A 21,645-nucleotide genomic window follows, 5' to 3' on the forward strand; every position below is an offset into this window, starting at 1 on the left:
AACTGCTCTATGTTAGGACCTTGCTCAGCAATCTGCTGGGTCGGGGACGTCACTTCCCTGTTAAGATTATGGGGGAGGACACGACCAAAGAGCCTCTTGTTACAGATCCTCCAACAGATACTACTATCAGTAACAAGCCCCATCAACCCTGAAGCATGAAGGTCGGTCAAAAAAACAAGACGTCTTAACAAGGATTTATTTAGCTATAATAAAGTCCGCTAAAATTCACAAAAGCTCGTTCCAGTTCCAGTCCATTCAAACTTGTTTAGTATGTCTCTTAGATGCCTTATTAGTTACACCTGATTTTTTGTCACATTATGCACCTGTATGTCTAACAGTTTTATATAAAACCGCGCTGTGAGGTTTTTTGAATGTTAAATGTTTCTTCCACTCGTGCCGTTCATTTCAGGTTTCCACGTTAATGTCCCTTTGTTGTACGCTTCCTGTGAATTCATATTAGAGGCTAGTCTTATGAAACTAAAAGGCTCTGGTTCCACTCGACAACAAAAGATCGGTGCCTTTGTCCCTCTGGCTTCTGTCCATCTTGAAGTGGTCAATGAAATGCACGATTTCATTCTTCAGGCTATAGAAAGAAGAAAAATAATCACAGATAAAATATAAATAAGAAATATTTCCACTTTTCAATATTAATTTAAAGAAACCCAGCACTTTAAATAAAACGTGAACATGTATTTTAATTCGTTTAATCACTAGATTAAAATAGTTTTTTAGTATGTTTATACGGTTCCTTTTTGTTACAGCTAAATTCTTGTTATTGTTCATCTTCTTATTCTTCTTAGTATTTTTATCATCATTATTATTATTATTATTATTATTGTTGAAGATCAACGGTGCTCAATCTACGATCGAACACTGTATGCTTTGGACACCGCGCCTTTATTCTGAAAGGATAAAGTCGGAAGTAGTTGTTTGCCTTGGGATTTCCTGGTTTCTTTTCCATCTGAAAGTGCAGAGAAATGGCTTTAGCTGGTGATAAAAACGAGATCCTTGGAGAACACGGGTTTCCATCTGCTAGTAATGTCCACAGAAGTGGAGACAAGACTGAAGACGGGGAAGATGACAGCAAAAAAACAAGGTAGTGTCCCAAGAAAAAAACTTCTTTACATGCGATGTCACTATGGTTACTAGCAGGTTAAAGTTTGTAGCTTCAGTCTAAACAAAAAACGCCCTGTCTATGGCTTTAACGCATAAATGATGTGGTCTTTGTAAGGTTGTTTGAAACTTAACCTCAAGTGAACAGATCCATACACCATAGATGGATCCACCATTTTTATTAATCAAAGATCGAGTAAAAAAAGGGTCAACAAAGTTAGGTACATCCCAAAAATGCTATAAGTATGTACTTTGTACATGAGATTTTAGAGTTGGGGGCTGTGTGTCTTGGTTTTATCATGACTGTACAGTTGTGCTGAAACAAGCAGGTACAAGCAGCAGCTCTTAGTCTTCTGTGCTTCTATAAAGTAAGTCTGGTGGTGGGGACAGTAAGTGATTCATATGCACCTAGATAACACACCAAACCGCTTTCAAGGGAGAGGGATTTCCCTGTACAAATGATACTGTTGGAGCTACCTACTCTGTGGCCTGTATGCTGGTCAGAGCTCACTAAGCTACAACTGATTGAAGACTCCATCAGCAGAATCTGGTCTCCTGCTAATTGTCCCTTGAACCCTGACTTTGTCTGCTTTTTTAATTTTTTTTCATAGTTTTTACAGCCACAGCAATACTTTTACTTTCACAAGCTTTTCTGTCTGGTTATTAATAGGGCTGCATTATTTTAGGAAAACATGAAATTGCTATATAATTTGTGAATAGTACAAAATGACAATACCTGTTGTGATTAACCCACATTTTTGTGACACTTCTCTTTCTGGATCTGGGGAGAGGCTTATGACTGTGTCCCTCTAGGTATTTTGTTGAGGGTTCTGTGGGAGTATGGAGTATCTTGGTAGCTTTTAAGGGCTATTTAGTTGCGTGTATGCCCAAAGCAAGACATCTGTCTGTATTCTCAGTATAAGTCAAGCTGCTGTAAACATAATGTTTTCAGTCCTGATTTAAAGGAACCAACAGTTTCTGCACATCTCAGGTTTTCAAGGAGTTTGTTCCACAGCTAAAGAGCATTGAAACTAAATGCTGCTTCACCTTGTGGAGTTCTGGTCCTGGAAACACTGAGTAGGCAGGTCTCTGAAAACCTGACAGTTCAGGCTAAATGGGTTATATTTGACAAGCAACTTGGTAATGTATTTTGGCCTCATACCATTTAATGCTTTGTAGACCAATAGAGTTTTGAGTTTCAGTTGATAGTAAGCTGTTTTGGTAACAGACTTAATGTGGATTTAAAATTTTAGATCTAAAGGTACACCCAAGTTCTGCACAGTCTAATTGAGCACTGATCTCGACACTCCTGTTTTTTTTTTTTTTTTTAAACCAAACTATGGTTTCTGTCTAATCTCCATTCAGATGAAGGGAATTCTGACCCATCCTTTCATTTTTATTTCTTCAGGTTTGAGTCCTGTTTTGATCAGCCTGTGGACTCAAGTGTTCATGAGATAATCAAGTTGACGCCTTCCTCTCTTCCTGGTAAGGTGACATAGCCTGCATGATGATGTGTTGTGTTGTGCTGGTTTTATGTTTATTTCCTGTTCCAGCTGAACATTATGATGCAGAGACAACCGAACCTATCAGCTGTGGTCTATCCTCCATGGATGAGTTGTTGTCATGGAACCGAAGCAAGGCAAACTCCTTTAACGTGGCAGTTGTTCCTCTGGCACCTCGGGAGCCCCGTCTGGTCAACTGTCTACGTCGGACATTGGTGTCTCACGACATGATGGGTGGCTACCTGGATGACCGGTATTTATTTCTAATTGACCCATGATTTTTATCTTTGGTTAATAAATACATTTTGACGTTTTCCTTTTAGAAGATTTTTTTGGAAGGTGTGCATTAAAATCGATGTGTTATAATGAAATTTCTTACTTCTCTTTTTAAGTTTTATCCAAGGCACAAATTCAGAGGCACCATATGCCTTCTACCATTGGCAGTACATAGATATTTTCAACTACTTCACACATCACTTGGTTACTATTCCTCCAGCCGTGTGGACAAATGCTGCACATAAACACGGAGTCATAGTTCTCGGTAAGCAACAAAATGCAGTATAGTAGACACACAGTATGCTGAAGTTGTTTTTACAGCGATTTGCAAAAGTGTTCACACCCCTTTGAACTATTACACATTTGTTCATGTTATGGTGAAATATTTCAATATACAGTGGTGTGAAAAAGTTGTTTGCTCTCTTCCTGATTTCTTGTTTTTTTGCATGTTTGTCACACTTAAGTGTTTCAGATCATCAGACAAATTTAAATATTAGTCAACACAAGTAAACACAAAATGCAGTTTTTAAATGAAGTTTGTCTTTATTAAGGGACAAAAAAATGCAAACCTATATGGCCCTTTGTGAAAAAGTGAATGCCCCCTCCGTTCCTGATGAACTCAAGGAACTCAGAGGTCCTTGAGTTCATCAGGCCACACCCAGGCCTGATTACTGCTACACTTGTTCTCAATCAAGAAACCACTTAAATAGGACCTGCCTGACAAGGTGAAGTAGACCAAAACATCCTCAAAAGCTAGACATCATGCCGAGATCCAAAGAAATTCAGGAACATATGAGAAAGAAAGTAATTGAGTTCTATCATTCTGGAAAAAGTTGCAAAACCATTTCTAAAGCTTTGGAACTCCAGCGAACCACAGTGAGAACAATTATCCACAAATGAAGAAAACATGGAGCAGTGGTTAACCTTTCCAGGAGCTGCTGGCCGACCAAAATTACCCCAAGAGCGCAGCAAAGACTCATTCAAGAGGTCACAAAAGACCCCACAACAACTTCCAAATAACTGCAGGCCTCACTTGTCTCAGATACGGTCAGAGTTCATGTCTCCACCATAAGAAAGAGACTGGGCAAAAATGGCCTGCATGGCAGAGTTCCAAGATCAAACCATTGCTGGACAAAAAGAACATTAAGGCTTGTCTCAAATTTTCCAGAAAACATCTTGATGATCCCCAACACTTTGGGGAAAATGCTCTGTGACGAGACAAAAGTTGGGCTTTTTAGAAGGTGTGTGACCCAATACATCTAGCGTAAAAGCAACACCGCATTTCAATAAAAGAGCATACCACCAGTAAAATATGGTGGTGGCAGTGTGGGGCTGTTTTGCTGCTTCAGGACCTAAAAAAGACCCATTGTAATAAATGGAACCATGAATTCTGTTGTTTACCAGAACATCCTTAAAGAGAATGTCTGTCCATCTGTTCGTGACCTCAAGCTGAAATGAACTTGGGTTCTGCAGCAGGACAGTGATCCAAAACACACCAGCAACTCAACTTCTGAATGGCTAAAGAAAAACAAAATAAAGACTTTGGAGTGGCCTAGTCAAACTCCTGGCCTGAATCCTATTGAGGTCCTGTGGCATGATCTTAAAAAGGCTCTTCATGCTTGAAAATCCTCCAATGGGCCTAAATTACAACAATTCTGCAAAGATGAGTGGGCCAAAATTCTTGGATGTACTCCTGAACCGTCCACCCATCATTTTGCTCGGGATCAGGAGTTGTGTGCACTGACGATTCTCCCTGGAGGAAAATCCATTAACAAGACAACTATTAGTTGTGCACTCCACACTTCTGGCCTCTATGAATGCGTGGTAAGTAGAAAAGCCATTGAAAGCCAGAATAAGTTGTATTTGCAGCTTGCCATACACTATGTAGGGGATACAACAAACATGTAGATAAGGTGCTCTGGTTTAGATGACTGAACTGACAAAACTGAAATTCTGGCCTTCACGCAAAATGCTAAATGTGAAGGAAAACTAACACACCATCTCAGCTGTAAAACCTGGTGCTGTGGAGATCATTTTCTTCAGCAGGGACAGGGAAGCTGGTCAGAGTTGATGGAAAGAATAATACAAAATAAATACAGGACAGAAAACCTGTTCGAGCCTGCAAAGGACTTGAGAGTAAAGGATGACTACAAACGTAGGCTAAACCTTTAAGTTTGGTATTTTAAAAAAAACAACAATTGTGTTGTTCAACCTCATAAAATCACAACAAATAACATCGAAGATTTTGGTTTGACAAATGATGAAAACGTTGAAGAGGTATGATTACTTTTGCAAGGCTTTACATATTGTTTGTTCGGTGTCAGTATTAGAAGTAGGGATGGACGATATATTGGCACTGACGTCTGTACTGGCCAATGTTAGTCATTTTTTAACATATTGGTATCGGGTGCTGGTAACTGCCATGATGCTCCGTCAGCCATCATTTATTTCTTTCAAGACAAATGAGGAACAATTTCTTCTTCGTGGGCAATAACAACAAAACAGGACCCTCTATAACTAAATTACATGCATACACATTTTCTTCACCAATGTTTTTAAATCCAAACCATTACAAATGAAATGCCTTTGTTTTAACTGATTTATACAAAGAATCAAAATACAAAAAAATAATATACACCATTTACACATCATTTATGAATGTATAAGCATTACAAAATGGCGCTGACAGCCAATATTAATATCAGATATTGATATCGGCATTAATTTTGATATTGGTGCATCACCAATTAGAAGTAATAAAATAGTCAAGTCAGGCAGGCTGGAGGTTCTGAGTTTGAACCTACTGGTTAGCTAAGCTTATTCCTGGGTGACTGCCTTTTATACTGTGTTGCTTAAATTGTTATTTTCCTAATATTATTGAAACACATAGCCACCTGTATACCTGAGCAGAATAAAGTCGGTTTTCAAATTGCACACAGAGGTCTAAAAGAATAACTTCTATTACAAATAAGTTTTAGGATTCTCTGTTTTACATAAATATGGACAAACAAAAAGTATAAAAGGAGAGGGAACAGCGTGCAGGAATTGGCCACGAGTCAGGAATCAAATGTGGAGCATCTCTGACACTACTGTATGCGTTGTGCTTGCTCTACCGGTTTGGCTATGAGGCCAATCCACTTTTGTAAAATTATGATGACGCAACAAATTTAGTTGCGGGTCTGACCTGTCTTCACATCTTCTGTTGTAATATGAAACACTGGCCTGCTTTCTAGGAACTTTCATCACTGAATGGACTAATGGAGCTGCAATGTGCGAGGCCTTCCTGAAGGATGAGGAGTCCTACCGGGCAGTGGCTGACAAACTAGTCCAGATCAGTCAGTATTATGGCTTTGAGGGCTGGCTCATTAATATAGAGAATGCTCTGAGTGTGAGTAATACATCTGCACTTCTCCTCACACCACTTCTGACCACAAACTCTGATATCCTCCGTTGCTGCATGCATGTTATTTGAAAGACCACTTTAGTTGTGCATTTATTTGTAAAAAGCATAAGCACTAAAAAACATTTTTTTTTAAATCAAACTGACTTAAAAAAATTTAAATAGACGGTTTAATATAAAAAACACTTGTGAAAAATCTTAAATAAATCACCATTTTTATGGTAGATCTAAAAGCTATAGAAACAGTTAAGCTCAACCAGATCATGCACCGCTAACACACACAAGTTATGTCAGATCTCTTGTACCATAGAAACTTAAAGAACAACACAAATAACTCTTACCAACCCCTATGTTGTGGTAGCTCACAGTAACACGCACAGAAAATGATTTAGTTGTTAATTTTACTGATAGGTGTATTTCTTCCATGTACAGTTGCCACTTCAAACACTTTGTATTCATCCTTGTTTTAGATGTGGCGGTATCATATTCTCACATAATAATTATATAAATGTATAGTATTTACCCCCCGTAGCTGTGGCCGCAAGGTCTGCGGTGCCTGTCGCGGCGGCAATCCCAGAACCCGGTGGTGGACACCGGCAGTAAGGGATGCTGTTAAGTTGAAGAAGGAGTCCTATCGGCTGTGGTTGGCTTGTGGGACTCCTGAGGCGGCTGACGGGTACCGTGAGGCCAAGCGTGCTGTGGCCCGGGCTGTGGCAGAGGCGAAAACTCGGACCTGGGAGGAGTTCGGTGAGGCCATGGAGAAGGACTACCGGTTGGCCTCGAAGCGATTCTGGCAAACCGTCCGTCGCCTCAGGAGGGGGAAGCAGTGCTTCGCCAACACTGTTTATAGTGGGGACGGGAGACTGCTGACCTCGACTGAGGACATTATCGGGCAGTGGAAGGAGTACTTCGAGGATCTCCTCAATCCTGCCATCACGCATTCCGTGGTGGAAACAGAGGCTGGGGACTCGGGGTTGAACTCTTTCATCACCCAGGCTGAAGTCACCGAGGTGGTTAAAAAGCTCCGCGGTGGCAAAGCTTCGGGGGTGGATGAGATCCGCCCTGAGTACCTCAAGTCTCTGGATGTTGTAGGGCTGTCATGGTTGACACGTCTCTTCAACATTGCGTGGCGGTCGGGGACAGTGCCTCTGGACTGGCAGACTGGGGTGGTGGTCCCCCTTTATAAGAAGGGGGACCGGAGGGTGTGTTCCAACTACAGGGGGATCACACTCCTCAGCCTCCCTGGTAAGGCCTACGCCAGGGTATTGGAGAGGAGAGTCCGACCGATAGTCGAACCTCAGCTTCAGGAGGAGCAGTGTGGTTTTTGTCCCGGCCGTGGAACACTGGACCAGCTCTATACCCTCTACAGGGTGCTCGAGGGTTCATGGGAGTTTGCCCAACCGGTTCACATGTGTTTTGTGGACCTGGAGAAGGCATTCGACTGTGTCCCTCGTGATGCCCTGTGGGGGGTGCTCCAGGAGTATGGAATCGGGGGGCCCTTTACTAGAGGCCATCCGGTCCCTGTACGAGCGGAGCAGGAGTTTGGTCCGCATTGCCGGCACTAAGTCGCACCTGTTCCCGGTGCATGTTGGACTCCGGTAGGGCTGCCCTTTGTCACCGGTCCTGTTCATAACTTTTATGGACAGGATTTCTAGACGCAGCCAAGGGCCGGAGGGGGTCGGGTTTGGGGACCAGTGGATTTTGTCTCTTCTTTTTGCGGATGATGTGGTCCTGCTGGCCCCCTCTAGCCAAGACCTACAGCATGCGCTGTGGCGGTTCGCAGCCGAGTGTGAAGCGGCTGGGATGAGGATCAGCTCCTCCAAGTCCGAGGCCATGGTTCTCGACCGGAAAAGGGTGGCTTGTCCTCTTCAGGTTGGAGGGGAATTCCTGCCTCAAGTGGAGGAGTTTAAGTATCTCGGGGTCTTGTTCACGAGTGAGGGAAGAATGGAGCGGGAGATCGACAGACGGATCGGTGCGGCTGCCACAGTAATGGGGGCGCTGTGCCGGTCCGTTGTGGTGAAGAGAGAGCTGAGCCGAAAAGCAAAGCTCTCAATTTACTGGTCGGTCTACGTTCCTGCCCTCACCTATGGCCATGAACTTTGGGTCATGACCGAAAGAACGAGATCCCGGATACAAGCGGCTGAAATGAGTTTCCTCCGTAGGGTGGCCGGGCACTCCCCTAGAGATAGGGTGAGGAGCTCGGCCATCCGGGAGGGGCTCGGAGTAGAGCCGCTGCTCCTCCACATCGAGAGGAGCCAGTTGAGGTGGCTCGGGCATCTATACCGGATGCCTCCTGGACGCCTTCCTCGGGAGGTGTTCCAGGCACGTCCCACCGGGAGGAGGCCCAGGGGACGGCCCAGGACACGCTGGAGGGACTATGTCTCTCGGCTGGCCTGGGAACGCCTTGGGCTCCCCCTGGAGGAACTGGAGGAGGTGTCTGGAGAGAGGGACGTCTGGGCGTCTCTGTTGAGTCTGCTGCCCCCGCGACCCGGTCCCGGATAAGCGGAAGACGACGAGTACGAGTATTTACCCCCACCAAAAATAGTCATACAACCTATTTGTTTTAATTATATAAAAAAGAAACAACTGCTCAATAACAGCATCTCATGGGGAGGGGTCAGTGCTGCCAGTAAAACATCCATGCCTGGTATGAGAGGCAATCATTGCCTTTCTTAGACATTTGTAGGATATTTATCATCCAGACACTCAGAAGACTTTGTTGAGAGGTCTGTACATGAAGCCCACCCTTACCACCTCAGCTGTTGATACAGAGGGTTTGTGGAACAGCTGTGTTCTCCAAGGTAGCTTTGTTATCACCAAGGGGCAATTTGTTTTACAGTCCTCAGTAGAACATAAAGTCTACTGTACCAAACAAAAAAGTCACCACTTACAACATCTACAAAGTTCCATGTTCAAATTTTAAAAACTAACTGATGGTATCAGTAACTTTTTGAACCAGTTAGATCTGAATCATGGCAGGGAATATCTGCAGCCCGGTGGGAGTTTCGTTTCTCCATGGATGACTCCGATCAGCTAGGATAGATGGGACTTTTATTAGTGAGCAGAACATGGACTTCCCCGATATTTCCATGAGGATGAGCCCAGTAGCTGTTCAAAGGAAGCTCATTTGGGCGCTTGAATATATGCTCTCTTTGTTTCAGTTCAGCACTTGGTGTAGGTAAGGCGTGGAATGTAGAATGACACCTCCAGATCATTTGCACCATTGCAAATACTGCTCCCATCTTTTCTAAGTGAATAGCATCACACAACGTTTCCCAGCAGAACCTTATTCCGAGCATCACTGTCCCCTCATTGACTTATCTTCTTTCCCATATTGTATCATAATGCCTTCACTTTATCAGGTAAGAGACGCCCCAAAACAACTGACAACATAGATGATGTCAGTGTTTATGCAGACACCTCCAACTGCTGGCAGACCTTTCTCACTACGTTTTAGAGAAAATGTGCTGCTAGTAAGGCGTGGATCCACTGAAACAATGAAAGAAAATACACAAACATAGTAATAAAACTAAATTATATCTACAAAAATACACAAAAATGTAATCTTCCTGAACAAAGTAAAAACTAGACCTAAAACAGAAGACACTGTTAGGTTCCAGCCCTGTCCACTTTCTAACCTCCTATTAGTTTTTTAATGACACAGGATGTGCGTTTTTTTATAAAAGCGAGGGGTGAGAAAAGGGGCAATTAAGAAATGATTTGCAGCAAGAAGGTCCTGGGTTCGATTCCCGGCCTGGGGCCTTTATGCATGGAGTTTGCATGTTCTCCCCGTGCATGCGTGGGTTCTCACCGGGTACTCTGGCTTCCTCCCACAGTCCAAAGACATGCCTGTTAGGTTAATTGGTCACTCTAAAATTGACCTTAGGTGTATGAATGAGTGTGTATGTGGTTGTTTGTGTGTTGCCCTGCGATGGACTGGCGACCTGTCCAGGGTGTACCCCGCATCTCACCCATAGACTGCTGGAGATAGGCACCAGGTCCCCGTGACCCACTATGGAATAAGCGGTAGAAAATGACTGACTACAGGTGTTTAAGCAAGCAGGGTGTAATCTTGTATTCTCTTCATCCTTCTTTCTCTCCTCCACTTTTTCCTCCTTTTCTCCCCTTTTTCCCCCATCTCTCTCTTTTTTGAGCTTCTTTTTTCCTTTTTATTTCAGTCTCCGTGTCCGTAACAATTGAAATATTCCCAAAGAAGTTTATAATAAAGTTTATTTTATAAATGTCAAGCAGAGCTTTAAAGCATTAGCTGTGATGCTCCGCTTGGGAAAGTAAATCTGTTGGGCAATTTCTTGGCACTCAGACAACAATTCTGAGCGATATTCTGCCGGACAGGACACGGTAAAAAAAAAAAAAGAAAATGACTGACTATATTAACCGGCAATTATAATGTAGCAGTTCAGTAAAAATGTTTTATACGGTAAACGGACTAAATAAGCACAAGTCTTGGGTCTTTGTGAATAATAATGAAATGCTCTAGCTGTGTACATACCGGTAATGAGTAAAGAAGTCAACAGATAGAATCTCTGAACTCATGTGAGTAATTTGGGTTTGCAGGAGGCAGCTGTGAAGAACACTCCGTTGTTTCTGCGCTATCTGACAGAGCAGATGCATGAGCGAGTGCCCAGCAGCCTGATCCTGTGGTACGACAGCGTTATTGAGAACGGAGAACTTACATGGCAGAATGAACTCAACCAGACCAACAGGTGAAGGCTCCATGTGCTATGAATATGGGTGTTGTATAGTTCCAGTTGATATAAGGATGGTCTTCGATGACGTTTGATGGATGGTGAACGGTTTATTGTGGAGGAAAGACAGAGACACAGCTTAAAGCTGACCTCCAGGGAACAACTACACCTCTGCTTTCTCTCTTCATTCAACTTCGTTTTGTTTCATTGTATATTTTTGATATGCATGAAATGACAAGAGATTCTTTTATTTGTCACCATGACACATTTTCCTAAAATCGGATTGGTTGGCTTGTGTTTAATCTAATCTGATAGGGTGTTTTTCGATGCCTGTGATGGTTTTTTTACAAATTACAACTGGACAGAGGAGAACCTGGAGTGGATGAAGGAGTACCCTGGGGTCCAAGGTCGTCAGGCAGATGTGTACATTGGGGTGGATGTGTTTGCCAGAGGAAAGGTAGTGGGAGGCATGCTGGAAACAAATAAGGTAAATACTGTGAAGAGCCTCTCCGTGACAGTTGTGAGCTCTCAGAACACTGCCTATGTGCTGCATCTTGTTCTGGTTTGTTGACAGGCTCTGGATATCATTCGGAAGCACAACTTCTCTGTTGCGATCTTTGCTCCTGGATGGGTGTACGAGGTCCATAATAAGAGTGAATTCCGTACTAATCAAGACAAGTGAGACCAGCTCAGCATTCACCTTGTAGATTGTACATCTGATGAAGGTTCCTCATATAAAATGAGAATGAAATGCTCTGCTCCCTCCTGTAGGTTCTGGGCTCTTCTCTCAGATTACCTGTACATCCACCAACTTGCCTCACGTCTTCCATTTATCTCCTCCTTCTGTCAGGGCTTTGGGAAAGCAGTTTACTGGAAAGGACAGGTACTTGAGCTTTTTTTGGTCAAAATACACACATTTTGTGCATACCCTTCCTGTGGAGGGTGTTAATGACTGTCTGGTGGACAACCTGCAAGTCAGCAGTCTTCCAGATAATTGATCGTAAAGTAATTTTTACCAGTTTTCTAACCACTGTCCTTGCATACGGTTTGACCAACGTCCAGCTCATGATGAGCAGAGTTAGCGCACAGATTGCTGCAGTGTTCTATGACCAGTTTTACAATGTCTCATACAAGTGTTTTTTCTAACATCTTGCTGCCTGCAATGAACACTGGTCAACTCCTTGATCCTTTACACTGTTGACCAATTACTTATTTAGTTTTAAGCTTATGTCCTTGTTTGTCAGCCTCATGCTACTGTATAAGCCCTTATATACTGGATGTGCTGTATACCTACAGCATTTTGATCAGACCTTTCTGCAGCAGCCCTGCACTTTAAGTTGTAGGAGGTTTATTGGTGACATATGGAGCTTGAAGAGCAGTAATGTTTGTACATGAGAAAAAAGGTAGTTTAAACTAACAAAAATAAAAGTTAAAACTTGAAGTCATCCTTTGAACTGGAATTAAATCTTTATTCAATCTGAAACACACTTTGGTTTCACTTTATTATTTTGCAGATTTCAACATCAGAATTTGACATTCAGTTAAACCTAAGGAAAACAGTGATTTTTGCTTGCTATTTCTGTGTGTTGCAGCATGAGACAAAGAAGAGCTGGTTCAACCTGACTGCTCAGGAGATCCAGCCCTTATACTACCACATGGATCTAGAGGATCATGGCCAGGTCAAGAGCAGTGGCTGCCCTGAAGATGCCTGGAATGGAGGCTGTTCCCTGCTGCTGCATGGACTTATCCCTGCAACTTTAAACACCCCAGTTTGTGCTAAGTAATGTGTGTGTCTGTGTGTGTGCGCATGTCTGTCTAACCTTGTGTGGATCAACCCGTGATGGAACACTAACAGTGTGTCCCACAGAAATTGGTTATGTTGGTTAATGGTTAAGTTTTGAAACAAGGTATAAATTGAGTTTAGGTTAGTTTTAGGGTCAGGGTTAGGCTATAACATTGAATGGAAGTCAATGCAAGGTCCCTGCAAGGATAGGAAGACACTACATTTGTTTGTGTACATTTATTGTAACTTTATACTGTATGGGGTAATGGTTGGCAGAGAGAAAAATATGGATGTTTACAGTGAATTAATGATTTTCTGTATAATAAGTACAGTGTCTTGCGTAAGAATTTGAACCCATTAAACCTTTTCACATTTTGTTACATTCCAACAACAGACGCCTGTGTTTTTTAGGGGGATTTAATGTGACAGACCAACACATAGCAGAGCAAAATTATAAAGTGGAAGGGAAAGGATGCATGCTTTTAGAAATTTTTGACAAAACATCAAAATTAGAAAAAAGAGGTGTGCATTTGTATTCAGCCCCTCACCGCCACAGGGAGTTAATACTTTGCATAACCACCTTTTGGTACAAATTTCTGTAACTGCATCGTTCAAGGTGGTAGCATGTAGAATTACAGTGGGGAGAACCAGTATTTGATACAATGCCGGTTTTCCCACTTGCTAAACATGTAGAAGTCTTACATTTTTATCATAGGTACTCTTCACCACTATATGTATATGGGGTACCCGGTCTAGCGCTGCAACACCCCAACCCACAATATATTTTTTAACCAGTGTAAAGAGCTTTGTTATACCCTAGATTAGCTTATAAAGATACTTTAAAAGCATGACTCTTTTACATGTATGGTTTTGTGAAAATATAAACACATAGTTTAGTTAACAGAAAACTTCATAACAGAAACATCCAATTTTAAAATTTTACATTACAAGATGCTTTCAGGAGTTTCTTTTCACTGCTATTCTACTACACCAGGTCTGCTCTGCTCCATCCCAAATTCGGTTAAAAGACTGTTCTGGGATCAAATGCAACAACCAGGTGCGAGTCTGTCCTTACAGAGAAGCATCTTAACCAGCTCTTGACTTTTTAAGAAGCTTTGATCACCTTCAGGTGGTCCAAACTCTGCACCAAGACTCTTGACTGGAACAAACAGTTCACATCACTCCTTTTTAATGTTATTTCATTGCTTACCTATTCATGTTAGAAATTAATTAAAAAATCCTGACATTAACTCTTAGCTCCTTCATGGTCAAGCTCCTTCCTATATTACTAAATAGTTAAATCCACATACTCCAACTGGAGTGCTCAGGTCTTAAAACTAAAACCTACTTGTAGTCAAAAGGTCCAGGTATAAAACTGCAGGGGATGGTTCTGTCCAGACTATTGAACCTTGACTGTGGAACCAGCTTTCTGTGCTTTCACATTGTCTTTAGAGCCCGAACTGTTTAAAAAAAAAAACAGCTGAAGAGATTCTTATTCAAAGGACCTTTACTTAAGATCTTTCCAAATATTATTGTATTTCTTCTTAATTCTTTGGATCATTTAATTTGCTCAGTCTTTTAATCAAGTTTGAATGGTTTTGTTTTTTAATGTTTATACTATAAAACGTTTATACCATATAAATTAAAAAAAATTACTTCTTTGTATTTGCCAGGATTTTCTCGCTCCATGTGCCACTGGATTCCAAGATCATGGTAAGTGTTGTCTACAAAGCATCTGCTGGGATCGCTATCTCTTTGCAGCTGAAGACAACAGACTCCTCTCACTGTTCCCACACTGATGTCCACGAGGTCACATGTAAGTTTCTTGTATAACATGACTTCAAGTTCAATATAAAAGAGATGCACACATCCAAAAATCCACTGGATTGGGTGTTGGATAGTTCTACAAACGTAGAAGTCCTAAAGTTAGATCCGCACATCGACTGTATGGAGGACCGACCATGCCATAATTAAGAATAAATACAGAAATAAATAACTGACTCAATAAAATAATTACTAGGCCAAAAAGTAGCTTCGTTGCATTTAAATTAGTGCGCCATTAAATGCAACAAAATAATAAAAAGAAGAGATTTATTCAGTTATTGATCAATTAATCAGATATAAATATATATATTTCTATTTTAATCCACTATTTTTATTTAAACCACAAATTTTCAAATCATATATTTTTTTTCTTGAACTCTGTATTTTTCCTTTGTTTATTTAATTATAAGTTTTCGGACGCGCTTTCAAAATAATAGCATCACTCAATGACGGACTTTTCACAAACTAGGGGAAACATATTACTAATTTAATTTACAAATGCCACATGAAATATAAATAAAACATAGTGACATTTATAGAAAATGAACTCTTAATCAGGACAGAAATCATCCTTGAATGACAGTTAACTTTAAAAAGAGTAATATGTTGAATAATATTGGCCATATTTACTAGGATTTATTGTTGAAAAATGTATATTTTAATATAATTCAGAAAGTATCATTGGAAATGTTTAAAGATGCTAATTTAACGTGGAAGTTCTTGTAGTATGTTTCCCCTAGTTTATGAAAAGTCTTTCATTCAGTGAGTTTAAGAAATAAAATAAGATTTGAAAATTAGTGGTTTAAACAAAAATAGTGGATTAAAATAGAAATTTATATATATTTATATCTGATTAATTGATCGATAATTGAATAAATCTCTTATTCTTATTAGTTTGTTGCATTTAATGGCACACTAATTTATATTTCTAGCTACCTTTTGACCCAGTAATTATTTTATTGAGTCATTTATTTATTTCTGTATTTAGTCTTAATTATGGCAGGATTGGTCCTCTATAGCCTTATGGATACTTTAGTAAACATTAGATTTTGGGCAAACTGCCTTTCTTTAAACTAACCTAACATTTACATTTATAAACGTTTTCAAAATCTTAAACTCTCAGATAACAAAAAGCTTCTCTTAAATACCATTAAAGTTATAAATGTAAAATTAAACACCTTTTTCTACCCAGAGAAAACAGTCCAAGGCTGACCAGAGGTTTTTAAGAAGGCAACCAGTCTGTATTAAACTTTAAGCTGATAAATGTTCTGTTTTTTCCACAGTAACAAGTATGTCCCCTAAGATTCTGGGTAATGGACCGCTATTAGTGAGCCAGATCTCTGAGCTGTGTGGAAACATAAACCCACATGGGTGGATTGTTAGGTGAGGCACAGTGACAGCAGAGTAGCAGTTATGTTGATTCAGCTTCATTTTACAGTCTAAACATCTACTCTTTCTGTTCTATTGTTGCTTTGAGCAGATGTTCACAACTGGAGCTTCATGGCTGTGTTCTCAGAGAAGTGTGTGTACTTATCCATCGGGACGGAGGGTCTCAGGACACGTCTTTCAGCTTCAGGCTGGGAGAGATCATGGTGAGACAACAACAGCTTTCTACAGTGTTCATTCACATTTTTCCAAATAATCCTGAGAAATAGATAGAAAAACCTAACCAGATAAGGTGGGATGTATATGGTCCTGTATTTATATGTCTCAAGGACAATTTCTAACATTGTTTTTAGTTGTTTTTTTTTTTATTCAAAATTGGGAAAAAAGATGTGGCATTTATTGTTCATTAAATGTGCTCTCTGTGACATAAACAGGGCAGGGCCCAGTCAAAGCCAGACCTAAATAAATCAAAGTTCATCTTTGTGACATAAATTAAATCCAGTTAATATGCTCTGACCCTGTTTTACTCTTTTAATTATTTGTATTTTGGAGTTAGGATTTCATTTAACAATCTGTGCATCTTACAACCTTCTTCAGTCCATGCAGAAAAACAGACGGACCATATGAAAAAACTTTTTTAAACTTTCTCTTGGATTCAGTAAAGGACTTATATCACAATTGCACAGTCCCTGCCTTCTGTAATGGCCTCATGAACTCTTCTTTTTTTGTTGTGGAATATTTATGCAACAAACAACATCAATGAATTTTAAAAACAGTAATTTAATTATTTCTCTAATCCACACAGAGCAAAAATATCTATACAGGCTCATATATACATACAACCTAGTGTCAGACAAAAAAAACCAAACAATTTCAATAGTTTATTGAGAAACAGAAAATGGCCATTACTATGATAAAGGTAGATACTCTGGCTTATCAGGCAGTATGTAGGCCACCATTATTTAGGCAACCATCAGTGTAAACTTGATTCCCATTATTGTATGCTCATACTGAAAAAAGGGTTTTGTCCACACATTATCCAGCCAGCGATCCCAAGCACTCACACATAACTTGGTTCTGGAAAGGAACAAGCATGCTGACATTAGGCTTCTGGAATGGCTTTGGCCTTAACCCCAATTAAAATGTATGGAATATGCTTCAGAGTGCATCCAAACCAGTTTAGATACCAAGAGTGGTAAAGTTTAGTTTTTTTATTAAAAAAAACTTGTAACACTATTCATCACCCAAATTTCCACTCTCAAGTTTACATCTATAATCTAAAGGACATTCTTTTCTCTTTGTTATTAATTAAGTGAAAGTAATATTGTAGCAGAAATATTTGATCTACATAGATCCACCTATTGATACGATTAACTTTTTACATAAACTGACATAAACTTAGGGATTGTTTTTCCTCTGCAGCTTTTTTTTTACAATTTTGCAAAAGAAGAGTAGAAAATAGATTTCTGTTTTCTGCTGGAAGTATTATAGTTCACGACATCCTCCCCCATTGTCACACCTCAACTCCAGCTGGTCTGTTTCTGTCAGGTATTGGATGTGGATACCCTGCAGCTGCCCGTCGACCCTGTTCGGGGCTTGTGTGTTGATGACGTGGTTTGGCTGTGTGGAGTCGGTACATCACCAGAAAGCACGTCCCCCTGCCTGCGCCTCTGTGCTACCCTGCGCTGGGACTACCCAGTAGAATCTGTGCGCCACTTTAGGGTGTATTGGCGAAGGCTCAGAGGACCTGATCCAAGAATCCCTCCTGGTAAGCTGGAGCTGTTGGCCCGAGCCTACTCCAATCAGTTTAGGGTGACGGAGCTGGTTGTGCCTGAGCCACCCATGGAGTTGGAGCTGGTGGTGGAGCCAGTGATTAGTAACGGTTTCCCTGTGCCAGAGAGCCACTGGGGCAGAAGACAACTCAGCTATGCAGAAGGATCTGAAAAATGATTTCACTCAGGCTCTTTCTCTGGGACTGTTTTACACAAGGCTATGAAGTGGAGCAGGACATTGAACCCATGAAGGACTACACATCACTTTTAATGTGTTAATGGTTAATCACAGAAGCAGTGGTGAGTTGCCACAGGCTAACCCCTGCAGTGTTTTAGCAGTTCTTTGTGTGAAAATCACTATTGTTTAAAGGTCTTCTCGCAGCTATTGTTTCCACCACAAAACAAATGGAAATGAGCAGAAATAAATAAAATCAACCAGTGTCTTCTCCTTACAGGAGGTTGGACAAATATACATTTGTCAAAAACAATTTTTTTTAAAATCACATTTATGCCAAATGTTGAATCACTCATCCTCAGCATGTATGGAAAATGGCTGCAGGAGGACAAAACTAACTTCCCATGGATGGTAAGATGTCTGGAGAGGTTGTGATTTCTTTCATTACCATTCACAGAAAGAAAAAAAAATATGTTTGCTTGCTTGTGTTGTTGGAAATATACCAAAATAACCACTGATACAAGTCTCCAGAAGTAACACCATGATAACAGCGCACTGAATAAAATAATAACACAGCTGAGTTCTAGGAAATATTGTAAGGAACGTCCAACACTAGTCTGGATTTTGGAAAACAGTTTGGATGCTGTTTAATAAACATCAGGCATATTTATGAGGTTTTTTTTTCACAACAACACCCTGATCTCAGTTTAGATTGTGATATTTGTAGTCATCAGATCATCTCTGTATGATTCTGCAGCACCTCTTCAACCTTAGCGTGACCCAGAAGAAGGTTCCAGTGTTGTGGAAGACCTCCTGTCTTGTTCCAGTACCAAAGAAAACTCACCCATCAGTCCTCAATGACTATAGACCTGTTGCTCTGACATCTCACATCATGAAGGTCCTAGAGAGACTCATTTTGGCCCACCTGAGTAAGCAACAACAAACTATCCGGACCCCCTTCAGTTTGCTTATTCCGATGGAGTTGGGTTGAGGCCTCAACAATCTCCTGGATCAAAGACTACCTGACAAACAGACCACAGTTTGTGAGACTGAAGGGTTGTGAGTCTAACCAGGTAGTCAGCAGCACAGGAGCACCACAGGGGACTGTACTCTCACCATTCCTTTTCACTCTGTACACCTGAGACTTCCAGTACAAGACAGACTCCTGTCATCTGCAGAAATACTCGGATGATTCTGCAGTTGTGGGGTGGATCAGAGATGGACAAGAAGCTGAGTACAGGAAGGTGGTGGACCGCTTTGTGGCATGGTGTGGAAACAATCATCTCATTTTGAACGTGACTAAAACAAAGGAGATGATTGTAGATTTGAAGAGAAACAGGAACAAGTCAAACACTATTTCCATCATGGGAGAAGAAGTGGAGGTGGTGGAGGAGTTTAAATACCTCGGTGTTCACCTGGAGTGGAGATGCAACTGTGAAGCCGTCTACCAAAGGAAGAGCATTTAAAAGTTGGCACACAGCGTCACGATGTCACCAGGTGACCATGAACCCATTCAAGCGCTGGGTAAATGCTTAGAAGAAATCAATGCCTGGATGGGCCTAAATTTTCTTTAGCTGAATCAAAACAAAACTGAAGTAATAATCTTTGGACCAAAGGAAGAGCGTTTAAAAGTTAGCACACAGCTTCAGTTAATACAGCTAGAAACCACCAGTCAGGCTTGAAACCTGGGTGTAGTGATGGACTCAGACCTGAACCTTCAGAGGCACATAAAGACAGTAACAAGGTCAGTCTTCTATCACCTAAAGAACATCTCCAGGATTAAAGGACTAATGTCTCAGCAAGACCTTGAAAAACTAATTCATGCGTTCATCTTTAGTAGAATTGATTACTGCAACGGTGTCTTCACAGGTCTGCACATCACCCCGGTTCTAAAGTCCCTACACTGGCTCCCTGTAGCTCAGAGAATAGAGTTTAAAATACTTCTGTTAGTCTATAAATCACTGAATGGCTTAGCACCAAAATACATTACAGACTTGTTGTCTGTGTATCAACCACCCAGACCTCTCAGGTCTTCTGGCTCAAATCTACTCTGCAGAACCAGAACCAGAACTAAACATGGAGAAGCAGCTTTTAGTTCTTATGCTCCACTAATCTGGAATAAACTGCCAGAAAACTGTTAAATCAAGATTAAAAACGTATTTGTTTAGAGTGGCCTTTGACTGTATCATTTAGGCATGATTAGTTGTGTTTTCAGTCCAATTTTCCTTTCATTTTCTTGTCCATCATTCTATTCTCTTTATTTTATTATTATTTTTAATTACCTGTGTTTGATTTTATCATTGATTTTTTTTCTGTCTGTATCTGTTTATTTTCTTTGTGATTGTATTGTAATTGTATGTACAGCGCTTTGAGTGTCTCGTTGCTGAAAAGCTCTATATATATATATATATATATATATATAGGTCCTTCTCAAAATATTAGCATATTGTGATAAAGTTCATTATTTTCCATAATGTCATGATGAAAATTTAACATTCATATATTTTAGATTCATTGCACACTAACTGAAATATTTCAGGTCTTTTATTGTCTTAATACGGATGATTTTGGCATACAGCTCATGAAAACCCAAAATTCCTATCTCACAAAATTAGCATATTTCATCCGACCAATAAAAGAAAAGTGTTTTTAATACAAAAAACGTCAACCTTCAAATAATCATGTACAGTTATGCACTCAATACTTGGTTGGGAATCCTTTTGCAGGAATGACTGCTTCAATGCGGCGTGGCATGGAGGCAATCAGCCTGTGGCACTGCTGAGGTCTTATGGAGGCCCAGGATGCTTCGATAGCGGCCTTTAGCTCATCCAGAGTGTTGGGTCTTGAGTCTCTCAACGTTCTCTTCACAATATCCCACAGATTCTCTATGGGGTTCGGGTCAGGAGAGTTGGCAGGCCAATTGAGCACAGTGATACCATGGTCAGTAAACCATTTACCAGTGGTTTTGGCACTGTGAGCAGGTGCCACGTCGTGCTGAAAAATGAAAGATGGAAGCATGAAGTGCTCCAAAATCTCCTGATAGCTAGCTGCATTGACCCTGCCCTTGATAAAACACAGTGGACCAACACCAGCAGCTGACACGGCACCCCAGACCATCACTGACTGTGGGTACTTGACACTGGACTTCTGGCATTTTGGCATTTCCTTCTCCCCAGTCTTCCTCCAGACTCTGGCACCTTGATTTCCGAATGACATGCAGAATTTGCTTTCATCCGAAAAAAGTACTTTGGACCACTGAGCAACAGTCCAGTGCTGCTTCTCTGTAGCCCAGGTCAGGCGCTTCTGCCGCTGTTTCTGGTTCAAAAGTGGCTTGACTTGGGGAATGCGGCACCTGTAGCCCATTTCCTGCACACGCCTGTGCACGGTGGCTCTGGATGTTTCTACTCCAGACTCAGTCCACTGCTTCCGCAGGTCCCCCAAGGTCTGGAATCGGCCCTTCTCCACAATCTTCCTCAGGGTCCGGTCACCTCTTCTCGTTGTGCAGCGTTTTCTGCCACACTTTTTCCTTCCCACAGACTTCCCACTGAGGTGCCTTGATACAGCACTCTGGGAACAGCCTATTCGTTCAGAAATTTCTTTCTGTGTCTTACCCTCTTGCTTGAGGGTGTCAATAGTGGCCTTCTGGACAGCAGTCAGGTCGGCAGTCTTACCCATGATTGGGGTTTTGAGTGATGAACCAGGCTGGGA

At 41.1% G+C, this 21,645-nt stretch overlaps 1 protein-coding gene across 1 annotated transcript; it reads left to right on the top strand.

The window, feature by feature from the left end:
• The first annotated feature begins 41 nt into the window (after positions 1-41).
• LOC124862563 (cytosolic endo-beta-N-acetylglucosaminidase-like) lies at positions 42-18,234 on the top strand. Its single transcript, XM_047356547.1, has 15 exons — positions 42-161; positions 969-1,096; positions 2,522-2,598; positions 2,667-2,868; positions 3,008-3,156; positions 6,125-6,279; positions 10,867-11,015; positions 11,313-11,484; positions 11,572-11,675; positions 11,769-11,880; positions 12,590-12,777; positions 14,454-14,596; positions 15,888-15,987; positions 16,085-16,196; positions 17,539-18,234. The coding sequence occupies exons 1-15, from the start codon at positions 156-158 to the stop codon at positions 17,938-17,940; spliced, it is 2,199 nt and encodes a 732-aa protein (XP_047212503.1). The 5' UTR covers positions 42-155; the 3' UTR covers positions 17,941-18,234.
• Positions 18,235-21,645: the final 3,411 nt, after the last annotated feature.

The sequence above is a fragment of the Girardinichthys multiradiatus genome, chromosome X, assembly GCF_021462225.1.
Source record: "Girardinichthys multiradiatus isolate DD_20200921_A chromosome X, DD_fGirMul_XY1, whole genome shotgun sequence".
In the NCBI taxonomy this organism is placed as follows: Eukaryota; Metazoa; Chordata; class Actinopteri; order Cyprinodontiformes; family Goodeidae; genus Girardinichthys; species Girardinichthys multiradiatus.

Bases quoted from the DNA above. Each gene is read 5' to 3' on its own strand.
- LOC124862563 (XM_047356547.1), top strand. The intron at 2,869-3,007 runs GTATTTATTTCT...TCTCTTTTTAAG, and splicing joins GGTGGCTACCTGGATGACCG to TTTTATCCAAGGCACAAATT. The intron at 11,881-12,589 runs GTACTTGAGCTT...TGTGTGTTGCAG, and splicing joins CAGTTTACTGGAAAGGACAG to CATGAGACAAAGAAGAGCTG.